The 15,279-nt window shown below is 63.6% G+C and overlaps 1 protein-coding gene across 2 annotated transcripts; it reads left to right on the forward strand.

Moving 5' to 3' along the window:
* Positions 1 to 13,927, forward strand: SELENON (selenoprotein N). 2 transcript variants are annotated; one of them, XM_036025535.1, is made up of 12 exons: positions 1 to 207; positions 865 to 985; positions 4,134 to 4,267; positions 6,687 to 6,899; positions 7,094 to 7,218; positions 7,757 to 7,894; positions 9,229 to 9,310; positions 9,761 to 9,949; positions 10,258 to 10,363; positions 11,399 to 11,511; positions 11,603 to 11,704; positions 12,906 to 13,927. In XM_036025535.1, the coding sequence occupies exons 1-12, from the start codon at positions 16 to 18 to the stop codon at positions 13,074 to 13,076; spliced, it is 1,686 nt and encodes a 561-aa protein (XP_035881428.1). In that variant the 5' UTR covers positions 1 to 15; the 3' UTR covers positions 13,077 to 13,927. The 2 variants fall into 2 exon arrangements, with proteins under 2 accessions (XP_035881428.1, XP_028368071.1); XM_028512270.2 differs by having other exon boundaries at positions 868 to 985.
* The last annotated feature ends 1,352 nt before the right edge of the window (positions 13,928 to 15,279 follow it).

The following is a 15,279-nucleotide window of genomic DNA, read 5'->3' on the forward strand; positions in this document are numbered from 1 at the left end:
AGCCGAGCTGCAGCCATGGGCCGGGCCCGGCCGGGCGAGCGCGGGCCCCCCAACCCCGGCCCCGCCGCACCGCCCGCGCCGCCTGCGCCCTCGCCGCGCTGCGCTCGCGCCGTGGCGCTGCTCGGGGCCCTGCTCGCCGCCGCCGCCGCGGCCGCCGCTGCCCGGGCCTACGGCCGCTACACTGAGGCCCAGGCGGCCGCGCGGCAGGTCCGGCCGGCGGGCGGTGGGCGCGGGGGCGGGGGACCGGACACTCGGGGAGCGGGGGGCCGTGGAGTGTCTGGGCCCTGGGGAGGGGAGGCGGCGTGGGCGGGGGGGAGGCCCACTCGGAGGGTACAGTGCGGAAGAGATGGGGATGAGGAGAGGTGGGTTGGGGTAGGGGAGGGGAAGGAAGAGCGGCCTGCAGGGAGGTGGACCCGAGGGACCAGCGGGCTGGGGAGGACAGCATGGAAGCAACGAGAAAAGAGGGTACCAGGGTCGAGCAGGCTTGGAAGGACTGACTGGTGGGGCAGGTGAGGCAGGGGCTGAGACAAACTGCAGGGGGACAGTCCACAGGACAGGGGGCCCAGACGAGGCACAGAGTGAGGCGGGGCCCAGAGAAGTTGGAAGGGGGCCCGGGAGCACTGGGACAGCAGGGAGGGAAGGCGGGAAGGACAGCGGGTCTGTGAATGGGGCCATTGGGGAGGGGGCCAGACAGAAGGGACGGGGTGGGGGGGCAGGCAGTGGGGAGGCCCGGAGTAACGCAGGAGCCAGGGGCGGGGCCTGGGGCCTGGGGCAGTGACGGTTGGACAGAGGGGCCAGGAGGTGTTGAGAGGACTCCGGAGGATGGTGTCCGAGGGTGTTCACCCAGCCACTCCCCTGCCCCAGCAGGAGTCGGCGCTGAAGGCCCTGGGGACAGAAGGCCTCTTTCTCTTCTCCTCGTTGGACACGGACCACGACATGCACATCAGCCCCGAGGAGTTCAAGCCCATCGCAGAGAAGCTGACAGGTACCGGGAGAAGCTGGGGAGGGAGCCCAGGCACTGCCTCTGCGCCTGGGCCGCCTCTCTGCTCTGGGCAGCAGGCCGCCGGGAGAAGGGGAAGGCTGTGGGTCCCGGCACACTGGCGGGGACACTGCCCAGCTGCCCGCCGCTCTGGGCACGCTGCTGCAGCACACAAACTTCTGTCCGTGCCCCATGTGTGAACAGTGCCAGGTAGCGTTCCCTGACCGCGTCCTCACGGCCGACGTCACCATAGGCACTTCACGTGCGCCTTCTCTTAAACCTTTGCAGTGCCTCGGGGACTGGCGCTGTCCTGGTCCCGAGGTTCCAGTGTGGGGGACTGAGGCGCAGGGAGGCTGGCCGGCCCGCCCCAGCTGGAAGGTGCGGGGCCAGGACCAGCTGGCCCCGGGTTCTGCCCCAGCCTGCAGGTTTCGGGGTCAGAGAAGGTCACTGCGAAGTGGATGATGAGCAGTAGACACTCGGGAGGAGCCGCTGCCGTGACCTCAGTGAACGCTGGACTCTCTGAGGGGCTGTCAGGCTCCTGTCCCGCCCCCCCCCCCCCCCGCCACCCGCTGTCCGTTCTTGCCTGCCTGCCATCCGAGTTTGGTTCGTTGTCGCTGTCGCCGCACAAAGATGAGGGCCTGAAACACCTGGTGAACTATGAAATGCTCCTCTCAGTCCCCACCACTCCCCCCAACCTCTGTGTCCATGTCTGGTGACATTTCTTGAACTTGTGGCCTTGGCCCCCACTTGGTGCCCGAGTCGCCCGGTGTGAGTGGGTCAGCGGATGGGAAAGGCGGGGAGAGATGCCCGCTGCTCTCCAGTGAGTCGGCACCAAAGCCCCGCCATGTGCTTTCTGGCTCTCGGGACGGGTCAGGTGGGACCGTCACCCGCTGGCCTGGTGACCTGTGGTCACTGCCAGAGGAGGAGAGTCGGAGGGGAGGCGCCGCCTCGCCGGAGCAGGCGCGTGTGCATGTGTGCATGTCCCGGCAGCGGCCGGGGAGCGGGGGGGGGGGGGGGGGCGGAGATCAGACCGGCAGGGCAGTGGGTCAGCCCAGCGGACTGACCCCTTGGTCTGCACGCCCGTCTCCGGTCCCCCACACGGCCGCCTCCCCGTCCCCGTGTGCGGCGTGAGCAGGAGTTCCCTCACAATGACGACGCACCGGCTCGCTGGCCTCGGGGGCCTTCTCAGTTTTTCTCGCACAAATTTTTTCTCCGTGGGGAAAGTAAGCCCGCCCTTCCTTACCGCTGAGGCCGCTGTGAGTGCAAACGGGACCAAGTTGTGGGAAAACAAAATAAACAAAACAAAACACCAAATCTAAGCGGGAAAATGAGGCAAACCGTCTCTCTAGTTGGTACTGTCCTGAGTGTTTAATTTTCTGCTTTATACCTTAAAAGTTTTACAGATTTTCTATAGTGAGCAAAAGGTACTTATAAGTCAGGAAATAAAACTTTTTTATTAAAGAACCAGAGGGCTATAAAATGCTGGGCACTATGAACAATCGCCTGTGACCACAGCAGGATAATTGAGCAGGTGGGCTGATGACCCCGCACACTCCCCCGTGTCCTGCCCTCGAGGCCCCCGAGTTGCCGGTCTGGGGAAGACTTGGGCGCCAAGTTACAGATGAAGACACACGGTGGTTCTTCAGGACGGGGGGTTGCCGCAGGAGCCCTGGGGAGTGCCAAGCAAAAGGGCAGTTGGGTGATTCTAGCCGCCGAAGCTTCTGACGCAGTGGGTCTGAGATGGATTCTGGGCACCTGTGGTCCGAAAGGCACCCCAGGTGGCTTGGGTGACCCCGGTCAGGAACTGCTTCCAGGGCACCCGTGCCCCCACCTGTCAGCGGCGGCTGAGCACCTTCTGCAGTCCTCGGACCTGCCCTGGGAGAGCAGACCTGCCCTTGGAGGGCAGACGTGATGCCCGGGCTGCGGGGCCCTGCCTTCCCGTTCGTCACCCCTTGGAAACAGACTCGCAGACACCGGGACCTCGATCTACCTCCACCCCTGAAAGATTGGGACTTGGCCCACCGTGGAGCGGGAAGAGAGCTGATAGAGAAGTCGGGTCAGCCCCGGCCAGTCCAGCCCTCCCCGTGCAGACGGCCAGTCCAGCCCTCCCCGTGCAGACGGGGAAATGCTGCCCCCCAGAAAGTCGGGAGAAGCGAGTCTCCTCGCCCCCGCCCCAGCACTCCTTCCGTGACACCAAACATGGCCCCTTCTGTCTCTTCCTTCCTGCACTGCTCCGGCCCGGCCACCGAGCATCCCTCTGAGCAGGGTTTGTCTCCCTGTGCGGCCTCATGACGGCACAGTCTCCCTTCTCACACAGGAGAGCAGAGGAGGCTGAGACTGGCCCCAGAGGGTCCAGGGAGTGGGCCAGCCTCAGCCTGGTGCTGGGCTGTGGTCTCCTCTCCCAGTGCCGGGAAACAGCTCCTCTCTTTGGTGCTGGGGGTCCCAGCTGCTGGGGGAGGCGGCTGCCTGCCCACTTGCCACCCTCGGTGGGCCCAGCACCGGATTCACCTGGGACTGGGGGGGGCGGGGAGAACGTGGGGGAGGGTGGCAGTGAGGATGGCCTCTCTGCAGCCAGCCGGGCCTTCTGGAAAGAGCGCAGGTGGCGTCAGGAGAACTAGGTTTGCGCCTCAGCTCCCTGGCTCCCTGACCCTGAAACTTCTGGTGATAGTAACACAGTTAAAGTTTAGTATGGGTTTGCTCTCCACCAGGCCCTCTGCTAACAGCACGTGGATTGTCTCATTTAATCCTTCTAACAAGCCGCTGGCCTGCCGGCACACAGCTGGGGAGGGGCAGGGCTGGGACTTGAACCCAGGTCACCTGGTTCCTGAGCCTGTGAGATGCTGAAATCTCAACTCCCCTGGAAGAGGGTCGTGGTCAATGGGTTTGGAGGAAAACAGGCCTGGGTTTGAATCCTGACTCCCCTGCTGCCTAGCTGTGTGACCTTGGGGGAGTGACATCACCTCCGAGCCTCCAGCTTCTCATTCATAAAACGGGAGTTGGTAGTGATGTTATCTGCCTCGCGGGGTGACGCCGAAACCGAAATGCTGTGCGTATTGGTTGTTGCTCGGGCGACTGGTAACTGTTAGCTCCCTTAGCCCCAGGCCGGGGTGGACACCTAAGGCCCAGCCTGTCTCCGGTGACCTGTGTCTTCCAGGGTCAAGTCCCACGGCCAGCTACGAGGAGGAGGAGCTGCCGCCTGACCCCAGCGAGGAGACACTCACCATAGAAGCGCGATTCCAGCCTCTGCTCCCAGAGTCCATGACCAAGAGCAAAGATGGATTCCTAGGGGTGAGGCTGGCTGCGGGGGCAGCCCACAGGTGGGACCACAGACGGAGGGCCACCCGAGAATGAGTTGTGTTCATCTTCCCGTTCCTCACTCCCTTACCAGCTGCCGTCTGCCCGCCCCATGCGCCAGGCCTGGGGGCCCAGAGGCGGGTGTGTTTCATCCCTGCCGTCCAGGCATGCAGGCTGGGGGAGGGGGGAGGCAGGGGAGATACGCACGAGCCTCTTACCCCATGGGGCATCTGGGAAGGCTTCCTGCAGGAGTGGCATCTACTGGGGATTGTAGGAGGAGGAGGGCTCAGCCAGACGAGGCGGGACAGAGCTACCCTGATGCAGCCGCCTCCCTTAGGATCATTACTCTTTGCAAGTCGGTCTTCCCCCACAGGCTGTTTGTTTGCTGAGGGCCAGGCCTGTGTCCCCACATCTGTGCTCCCCAGGCCCCTGGCAGGGGGCGGTGGGGTGGGGAGGGCACCTGACAAGTGCTTTGCCAACCGGCCCGCCCCGAACCCGAGGCCCTGTGGATGAGGTCTCAGCCCATCTCGGGACCTAAGCCTCCCCACACCCTGCCTGTATCTCCCACCCCCTCTCCCACTCTCTCCCTGGGCTTGCTCTGTTCCAGCCACTCCCCAGGTCCAGGCTTTCTTCCAGCCCCCAGCCTTCTCTGTGCCATTTCCTCAGCCAGGAACAACTTCTCCCCAAGCCCAGCCCACACCTCCTCAGCCTTTACATCACGGTGAAGTGTCACTTCGGCCTGAACAAAGGCCTGAACACAGAAAGTGCCGGCCGGTCACCCAAGGACAGGGAGCAGGGGGCCTGGGCACAGGCACCCCAGCCGGTGGGGCTGGACGAGAAGTCACTGCACCAAGAAGGGCCTGAGTTGCCTGGCTGTGGCCTTCGTTCTGCAGCAGCAAAACACCGTAGCGGATTTTTAAATAGGACGGATCTGTGCTGCCCAGGACGGCAGCTGGAGTGGAGGGGGTGGACGGGAGGCCAGAAGACCAGCTCAGGGGAAGGGGGCGGGCAGGCCGGGGAGGCAGTGCGGATGGAGGACAGACAGCCTGGAGGACGGGGCCCGGAGGAGACAGGGCGTGGCCACTAATGGAAAGTGACAGGGAGGAGTCTGGTTTCCCGCTGCTGGCCGGAGGCTGGCGGCCATTGGCCCCCTGGGGACTGCAGGAAGGAAGCAGGTCTAGGGGAGTCAGAACCAGAGCAGTCTGGGGTGGTTGGCGTTGAAGTGCTGAGGGGGCGTCATGGGGAGAGCTCCGTAAGTGGTCTGAGGCACGGGTTTGACCTTCCATGGGAAGCTCTCCATGGAGATGGGTTTGGTGGCCACGAGCCTGGAGCTGGGGCTGAAGCTGCCTGAGCAAACGAGTCCCCCACAGAGCAGCGAGCACCTGCACTCGCAGGGGAGATGGGTCGGGAGCCGCACCCCGGCCGCCCTCGCAGAGCCCAGCCCCCGCCGGCAGGCAGCTCCCCGGCTCCCCAGCCTGTAAGCAGGGCCCAGTGCGGCTGTGAGCACCTGCCTGGTCCGCACCCCACAGTGGGAACTCCCTGCTCCTCTCTCCTCCCACCTCCACTTCCCACTGGACCTTCGAGGTGGGGAAGGGAGAGGGGACCTGCTGCTGTCAGAGACAGGGCAGTGCCCCGGTGGGTGAGTGCCCCTGAGGGGTGCCAGGCGCTCTCCGTCCTGGGGCTGATGCCTCAGTGGGAAGGGACCCCACCCCCCTGTAGCCCAGAAGGGCAGGGAGCAGCTACTGAAGGCAGTACCTGCGTGCTCCCGGGTCTCACCTGCGCCCCAGGCAGGTGCGCACACAGGCCTGCACAGTCCCCGACCCTCACTCTCTCCTGCACATCGGGTAGAAGCGAGGCAGGCACTCCCGGGGGTGGCCTTTCTTCCCCGTCTCTGCAGTCTCATCCTGCCCTTGACCCTGGAGATTTCACCCAAAAGGTGGTGACTGCCTCTGTCCTCAGACTCGGCTCCAACCCCGAACGCTGCCCTGGGCTGCAGGACAGTTGCCTCCTTAGGGGTTGGACTTGGAGGAGGGGTCGGGAGCAGAAAGCAGGGCAGGTTGCAAGGGTAAGGAAGGCTCCCCTACCTTCCTGTTCCAGTCCTGGGTGGCCCTCAGGCCCCCTCAGCTCCCCACGCTCCAGCGAGCTGCTGTGGCCTGGACTAGGCCTGAGTGGGACCTGGGGCACTGCTTCTCGGGTGCGGGGCCCGGGAGGGCTGGGTGGAGATGAGCCTCAGCTCCGGCAGGACGGTGCCAGGCCTGTGGCCGCCACCAGGGCAGGAGCCTCCCCCAGGTCCCTCTGCACCCTTGGCTCGTGGGCTGGCCCAGGGCTAAAAAAGACCTCCACCCAAGCACGGGATGAGGAACCCCAAAGGCATGTTCTCAGTGCCTGAGACCTTCGGCTTTCCCTGCCCCAGGTCTCCCGCATGGCCCTGTCCGGCCTCCGCAATTGGACAGCCGCAGCATCGCCAAGTGCCGTGTTTGCCGCCCGCCACTTCCGGCCCTTCCTTCCCCCTCCGGGCCCGGCGGAGCTGGGCGAGCCCTGGTGGATCATCCCCAGCGAGCTGAGTGTCTTCACCGGCTATTTGTCCAACAACCGCTTCTACCCGCCACCGCCCAAGGGCAAGGAGGTAAGGGCAGCCCGGGGTGAGCCCCAGCCCCTGCGCCCCAGCCCCCTCGCCCCAGCCCCCGTCTGGGCACGGCCCCTCCCCATCTGCACCTGGACCCCCATGCCAGCCCCACCCCACCCGCTGTCCACCTCCACCCCGAACCCTAGGCCTGCAGGGCCCAGCAGCCAGCCTGGGCCCCACTGCCCTCCCCCCAGGTCATCATCCACCGGCTCCTGAGCATGTTCCACCCTCGGCCCTTCGTGAAGACCCGTTTCGCCCCTCAGGGGGCCGTCGCCTGCCTGACTGCCATCAGCGACTTCTACTACACCGTGATGTTCCGGTGAGCGGTCCTCGCGGCCCCACCCTTGCCTCCCACCTGGGCCTGGGACTCCAGGGCAGCACAGAAGGGCTCAGCGAGGGGAGGGCAGGCCTGGCTGGAAGCCCCACTTAACACCCTGTGCTCCTGGGCCCCCTGCACCTCAGTTTCCTCATGCGGGGATCAGGGTACGGGTGACTTCCTCCTGGGAGGAAGAGAGAAGGCGTGGAGCGTGCTTAGCACGGGCTGTTGGTTGGGATTGTCACCTACACAGAAGAGGGGTGTTTAGAGCTGTGACCCCGGGTCGCACACCCCTCGAGAGACTGCGAAAGCTGGGAGGAGGGTCCGACAAGGCTTCTGAAGGCAGCCCGTGGACTGGGCCCTGAGCGGGGCGGCGCCCGGAGGCCGTGTGCCTTCTCCCTGCCGCACACACACTCTCCACGCCCCCTGCACAGCCCTGACCCCCACAGGCTGGCCAAGGGTCCCCAGACTTTGGAGCAGACATGGGAGGGTGGGCCCTGGCTCAGCAGGGCCTGCTCCCAGCCGGGCCCCGTCCCCCCAGGATCCACGCCGAGTTCCAGCTCAGCGAGCCACCCGACTTCCCCTTCTGGTTCTCGCCCGCCCAGTTCACCGGCCACATCATCCTCTCCAAAGACGCCACCCACGTCCGAGACTTCCGGCTCTTCGTGCCCAACCACAGGTGGGAGCTTCGGCCCCAGCCCCTGGCTCCAGGGTCAGAAGCAGGTGCCCAGAGGCCCCCTCAATCTCTGGCCCGTTTGTGCTCCCCAGAACCATGTTTCCTGGGAGGGACCTGGAGCCAACCCAGGAGGGGGCAGGCTGAGGGTCATCTCAGCATCTGACAGCATGTCCCGGGTGCTGCACGGGCCTGGCCCACCAACTCTGACCCAACACAGTAGTAGCAGACCCTCCCTGAAGCTGAGCCTCCCCACCCTCACAGCGCTGACCCCCAACCCCAGCCTGCTGGGGCCACCCTAAGCGCAGGCCAGCCGGTGGGCAGGGTCCTGGCTGGTAGGGTCTAGAAAGGTTTCTCGGAGGAAGGGACATCCCAGCAGAGACCTAGAGGGTAAGGAGCATTTAGCAGGCAGAGGGAACTGCACGTGCACTCCACCACCTGCCTGCCGTCGCTACCACAAGGCCTGGGGGGCAGGGGCAGGGGAGGGAGGTGTTTCAAGTCTCCCCCCATTCCTACGTGGCTGCTCAGTGACTCAGTACAGGGACAAGACCTGGGCTGGGAGCAGGGATGCCCAGAGTTATGTCACTCAGCCGTGACGCCAGCGGCTGCGTGGCTGTGGTTAAGGCTTTGGCCCTTTCTGGGCCTCAGTTTCCTCATTTTCTAGATTGGAGGCTGGCAGGAGTGAGGCAATGGTTGGAATAACCTGGGAAGAGGAGGCTGCCCCCAGGAACAGAGTGGCTTCCTCCCACTCTTTTTATTTCCCCTCCTTTCACTTGGCGGGCAAGCAGCTGGCTCAGCCTGGTTTCATCTCCCCCTGCCCCAGGGTTGAAGTCAGGGGTCCTGGACTGGAGGAAACAGAAGGAGAAGGGCAAATGCCCTGCCCCAGGACCAGGCCACAGGGACTGCTGAGCCTCCCACTGAGGGCACAGGGCTCACCGGCCCACAGCAGTTGGTTCTTAGTCCTGGGGCGCCCTCATGTGGCAGATCTGCAGATGGCGTCTGGTCGGGCCAGACCTCCTGCTGTCGAACAGTGTCAGGGTTTCCGGCCTGCTCCCCTGCGTCCTAGGGGGATGCACTGATGACCTCTGCATGGAAAGGTCGAGGGCAGCCCAGGAGTCATGGATATGGAAGCCCTTTATGGTCTGTGAGGGCTGGGCTGGTGGAAGGTGATGCGGTTGCAATGCCTTAGGAAGAGCAGCCCTGGGGGGAGGATGGGGCCCGGGCAGCTCTGAGACCTCGGGTTCGCCCTGCCAACACTCCGTGCGCTCACCTGTCAAACGGAGTCAGCTGTGCACTTTCAACCAGATAATGTCTGACATCGGCCTGCCCCCCTCCCCCAGGTCTCTGAACGTGGACATGGAGTGGCTCTACGGGGCCAGTGAGAACAGCAATATGGAGGTGGACATTGGTTATATACCCCAGGTGAGCGCGAGTATGGTCCCTACCCGGCTAGGAAGGTGGGGGCTTGGCTGTGGGGCTCCGTCACAGGAGCTCAGAGCCCAGCTGCAGGGAAGGCCCGGGCAGCCAGGAGCTCCAGGCCTGTCCAGGGTGCAGGACAGAGCTCCCGGCAGGCTGAGGCCAACTGTGCCCAGAGCAGGATTCTGGGAAACCACCTGTTTCCGCACATGGAACCCAACACCCACCACGGTCCTCAGATAGCTTTGTGCAGTGGAAGGAGCCCTGGCTGGACACTGGCTCTGTCCCAGACCCACTGCATAGCCCTGACTGGGCCCTGCCCTTCCCTGGACCTCAGTTTCCCCACCTCTGCAATGAGTGGGGTGTCTTTGAGGGTCCCTCCAGGCCCCTTGAGGATTCTTGCCCATCTCTGAGACATCTCTCACTGACGTCATCCCTCGCTGACCTCCGGCCTAGATGGAGCTGGAAGCCACAGGCCCCTCGATACCCTCTGTGATCCTGGACGAGGACGGCAACATGATTGACAGCCGCCTGCCCTCGGGGGAGCCCCTCCAGTTTGTGTTTGAGGAGATCAAGTGGCAGCAGGAGCTGAGCTGGGAGGAGGCCGCACGGCGCCTGGAGGTGGCCATGTACCCCTTCAAGAAGGTGAGGCCGGGCAGGGGTGAGGGCGGGTGTCGGGATTCGTGGGGCTGGGGCTGCAGCGTTGGGAGCAGCAGGGAGGCACAGGGCGCTGGGCTCCATGTAGGGCTTGTTCCTGAGGCTCTCGTGCAGGGCCCAGCAGTGCCGGGGGGTGGGGGGGGCACCTCCCTTTGCCACTCAGAACTCAGGGAGGCATCCCGCATCCCAGCAACACCCCTTCGCAGACACGCACACACGCACACATTACATACCCAGCCCCTGAAGGGGACTATGGTTGCACATGGTAGCTTCTCTCTGTCTCGACTTGGCCCCAGGTCACCTACCTGCCATTCACCGAGGCCTTTGACCAAGCCAAGGCCAAGAACAAGCTGGTGCACTCGATCCTGTTGTGGGGGGCCCTGGATGACCAGTCCTGCTGAGGTGAGGGAGACCTGGCCAGTCCAAGGGGAGGAGGGGGGAACTTCACACCTTGTGGGGTACAGGAGGTTCTAAGACCAATGGCCTCTCCTGTTGGAGCATGGGGCACTCGGGACTGCATGGGGCAGGGGCTCAGGGGTCTCTGTGCTGAGCTCAGAGCAGGCTGCTGGATGCAGCAGAGAGAGCCCAGCTCAGCCGTCTGGGCCTTAGAAACCGTGGCCAAGCGACTTCCGCTCCCAGAGCCTCAGCTCTCTCCACAGCAGAGGAGGGAAACACGCTCGCCTCCCGGACTTGTAGGAAGTGGATGTGTGAGGGCCTGTGCTCTGTGAAAGGCGGCACACGGGTGAGATCAAAGCAGAAGCAGTGCCAGAGGCGGGGCATGCATTCACACCATCAGAAATGCACTGAACACCTGCTGGATGCAAAACTCTCTGGGCGTCAGACAGACAGTGGGCACCGAGATGAGCAGGACAGTGAGCCTGTCCCCGTCCGATCAGTCAGCAAGCACGCTGGGCCCCCTGTGCCCGCCACAGGCCGGGTGCGGGGAGCCTCGTGGCCGGGAAAGCAGAAGCGGCCCTTGTCCTGGGGGGGGGGGGGGGGGGGGGGGGGGGGCAGTGTGGGTGGTGCAGAGGGCAGACGTCAGACGAGTAAGCGTGAGCATTGTGAGTGTGTGGTCCGGTGCAAGGCCCAGAGCGGCACGTGGGTGTGTAACTGGGGGTGTCAGGACAGGCTTCTTAGAGAAAGTGACATTTACGTTGAGGCTCTGAGGATGAGCAGGAGTTTGTCAAGCGACAGGAGGGAGAGTGTTTTAGAGGAAGAGCCGGCTGGGCAGAGGCCCTGGGACGGAGCCTCGTGGACTCGAGGCTGCGAGCCCCAGGACGCCAGCACGTGACAGCTGCAGCTGGCTCAGCGCTGCAGACCCAGAGTCGCCTCCCACCGGCACGCGCCCGCTCTGTTGCCCGTGAGGGTTACTGCTGGCCAACCCCCGGGGAGACACGTGGGCGCCTCACACTTCCGGCCGCACGTGTCCCTGAACAGGTTCGGGGCGGACTCTCCGGGAGACGGTCCTGGAAAGTTCGCCCATTCTCGCCCTCCTCAACGAGAGCTTCATCAGCACCTGGTCCCTGGTGAAGGAGCTGGAGGACCTGCAGGTGAGTGGAGGGGGGTGGGGACAGCCCCTTGGGAGCCCCAGGACAGTGCCGGGGGCCACGGCGTCAGGAGTGTGCCCGACTGTCCCCATAGAATGACCTGGAGAACCCGTCCCACAAGGAGCTGGCCGACCTGCACCTGGAGAAGTACAGCTTCCCAGTGGAGATGATGATCTGTCTGCCCAACGGCACCGTGGTAGGTCGCCCCCACCGCCCGCACCCCGCCCAGGGCCGGGCACTGTGGGTAGAGGAGGCAGCCAGCTGCCGGCAGGGACTCACAGACCTCACCGGGTCTGGCTCCCCTGCTTCCCGGCTGCCTCCACCAGGCCGGGCCTCGGTCATCGCGTCTGTAAAAGAGGGATCTCGATGCCCAGTCTGCCTGCCTCATGCAAGCGTCAGGATGCTCCTTGGGGGAAGGGGACCTCAGTAGCATTTGGGGACCGAGAAGCGACAAGCACAGTGTGGCAGTGTTCCAGAAAAGGCGACTCAGACGGGTTTACGAAGTGGAGTTTTATTCACGCATGCGCAACCAGATGAGGCCATCTCTGAATTCTGGGGCCCGAGCTCAGGCTGGGGCCCGCTTATATTCTTGCTGCAAAGGTGTTAGCGGGAGCGGGGAGGGGCGCAGTCTCTGGCGGGAAGCGGGCTTCTGGAAGCAGAATGCGGAGGTTAGAGCACGACCCTGAGATAACTGCTATCTGAGAATGGCCGCTGCTCAGGATGTCCTGTCACAGCAGTGGAGTGGAAAGAGGCGTGGGCTGGAAGGGAAGCCTCACCTTGAACCACTGCGGACAGCCCTGGGGTGGAAGGAGGGACAAGCCAGCCTTGTGACAGGGAGAGAGGACCAGGGACCTCCCCTCCCCACCCCACCCCACCCCCGCTGGCCCAGGCAAATTTCAAGGTCCTGCAGCTCCGTAAGGGCCCCTCGCACACACTCACGCATGTCCTCCAGGTGGCTCTCACAGCGGCTCTGGGAGCTGGACGGTCACAAACACCCCTCGTGCAAACAAGGAAGCGCAGGAGTAGGAAGTGTGGCTGGCTTTCAAAGCTGCCTGCCTGGGAGCCCAGTGTCTCCTGCTCTTCCTGACGGAGGGGGTGTAGGGGGGCGCACAGGAGCGGGGGTGGGGACGGGGAAGTGCGATGGAAGGCGTGGGGTTTTCCTTCTCCAGTGGAGAGGTGTGGGGCGCCCTGCTCAGAGGGCCCTGAGTGGGCGGAGGCAGGAGCGGGGAGCAGCCTGGGCCTGGTCCGGCTCTGGCAAGGGCTCTGCGCGTCCGCCATCCACCGCGGGGAGGACGGTTGAGGCCTGAGAGTGGCCACGTCTCCCGCGAGAGGCCGAGCAGACGGAGCAGAGGGGCTCTGCGCCTGGGCGGCCCCGCCTCACCCAGTCCCTCTCCAAGGTCCACCACATCAACGCCAACTACTTCCTGGACATCACCTCCACGAAGCCTGAGGACGTCGAGAACAGCGCCTTCAGCTTCTCGTCCACCTTCGAAGACCCGTCCACGGCCACCTACATGCGGTTCCTGCAGGAGGGCCTGCGGCGCGGCCTGCCCCTCCTCCAGCCCTAGAGCGGCGGCCCCACTGGGGCCCCGAGGAGCCAGGCCGAGGGCAGAGCTGCAGAGAAGAGGGACTCCAGCAACGACGGACAGGCCCCTCCGTCCGTGGCCGCAGCCCTCGCTGCCCTCCTGTGTCTGGTGTCCTCCATGGGGTCGGTCTCAGCGGGGACAGCCATCTGGAGGCTCTGGGCAGCACCCGTCCTTCGGAAGGGGAAACCATTCGGTCCCCCAGAACTCAGCTCCCCAGACCAGTCTGTCCGACCTGATGACAGGACCCCCACACCGTCTGGGGACCCGCCAGAGGCCAGCTGTCTGGAGAGGTTTGCTGTGCAGCAGGCCGCTGCCCTTGGCCAGGGGCTCCACCGGGGAGGCCCTGAGGCCCAGGCCCGAGGCGTCCCCGAGCCACCGCAGCACCAGGTCACAGCAGGGCGCTGGAGCCAGAGCCCTGGTCCTGCTCCTGCCCTGAGACCTCGGCTCCACGGGAGCGCAGCCCAGCCGAGGGGCAGAGCCTCCCCAGAGCCGGCACCATCCCGGCGGCCAGGGCGGCCCCAACCAGCCTGTCCACTGCTGGGCGGCTGCTGACCCTCCTTGGCCCCTCTTAGGGTCTCAGTTCCTATCCCCAGCCACTGACCACGGCCAGTCTCTTTTTTATACACGCAGAGAAGTGTTTTTATGTGACCTTTCTCACAGTTTGTAGGTATTTTTGATAACCCCAGCGCTAAGGAGGAGGACGGGGCAAAGGCTCCCTCCAGCAGCTGCCCCATGACGGCTGGGTCTGAAACCCTGGATGGACCCAGTTCGATGTCTTCGCAGTTGCACATGGGGGAAGAAACACGCCTCTCTTCCTTCTCTTCCAGTTTTTTTAAAAGCCAGCCCTCAAAGGGTCAGTGTACCCTTGCTCTCCGCTCAGGCCCACAAGAGCCCCTAGGGCTTCTGTTAAGGCCCTGGGGCCAAGCCTGCTCCCTGCCCCCACCCCACAGGGGTCCTCTCTTCCACCGGGAGGAGCAGGAAAGAAGGCAGATGTTTCCTCAGACGCATTCCCAGGCCTTCCATCCGCCGAGCGCCCCGCCCGCCGCTGGAGGGGCCACACCGAGCTCTCTCCTGAGCATTTTGTTAACATTACATGTCTTTCCTCATCTCATCCCCACAACAAGCCTGTGAGGCAGATATTATCTGTTCCATTTTTCAGATGAAGAAACTGAGTCTCACCCTGGCTGGTGTGCCTCAGGGGATTGAACGTCGACCTACAAACCAAAAGGTCTCCAGTTCGATTCCCAGTCAGGGCACATGCCTGGGTTACAGGCCAGGCCCCCAGCTGGGGGCGTGTGAGAGGCAACTGATCAGTATATCCCTTACATGTTGATGTTTCCTTCTCTTTCTTTCTCCTTCTTCCTCTCTAAATAAATAAAATCTTTTTTAAAAAGGAAAAGAAATTAAGTCTCAGGGAAATGCAGTGACTTGCCCAAGGTCACCCGTGGCAGCACTGAGATGCAGCCCGAGTCTGGACTGTGGCGTGTTTTGTTCTACGTGGCACCCCTGCCCCCTCCCCTGCCTGTTTTCACTGAGGTGAAAAAGAAGTCCTTTCAAGCCAAAATATTTCCTTCCCCTCACATCTCCAGACCAAAGGAGGCACAGCCAGCAAACTCAGCCGAGTGCTTTACGTCCTGGGGATGGCGTGCTTCCATGCCCTTCACAGGAGGCAGGGCCCCTAAGCCTTTCTCGGTGCTCCCGAGTGTGGGTGGTGGTGGACACTGCCTAGGCTTTCTGCGTCCTCATCAGAGGCCTCTGCCTGGCCCCTGTGTGCCTTGCAGCTCATGGTGGGGGGCCTGCCCTCTTGTCACGCCTCTGCCACTCCCCTCACCTGTCCCCAACGTGTCCTATAATGAAACTGGAGAGACGAGGGTGGTTTCAAGTGCCTTTCCCTTGAGTGGGCTGTTCAGTTTCACCCTTCTTGGTCTGACTCCTGAGTGGTATTGGCTTGCCAGATGGGCAAGAAGTGTGGCTGGAATGCCTTTGGGGACTATCTTATCTGTCACCAGGAGACTCGAGCAACTTTCTTAAAATAATTTTTTGAGGGGTGGGAGCAGGGAAGCCATAGGAGCTGGGGTCTCAACCAGGGCTTTGAAACCTCCCTAAGTTTTCTGGGATTCCCTGGTTCTCATCTGGAAAATGGGGGGAAGAAACTTGACCTTGAAACAGCTGCAGGAGTAAAAAG

This window comes from Phyllostomus discolor, chromosome 5 (genome assembly GCF_004126475.2).
Source record: "Phyllostomus discolor isolate MPI-MPIP mPhyDis1 chromosome 5, mPhyDis1.pri.v3, whole genome shotgun sequence".
NCBI classification, from domain to species: Eukaryota; Metazoa; Chordata; class Mammalia; order Chiroptera; family Phyllostomidae; genus Phyllostomus; species Phyllostomus discolor.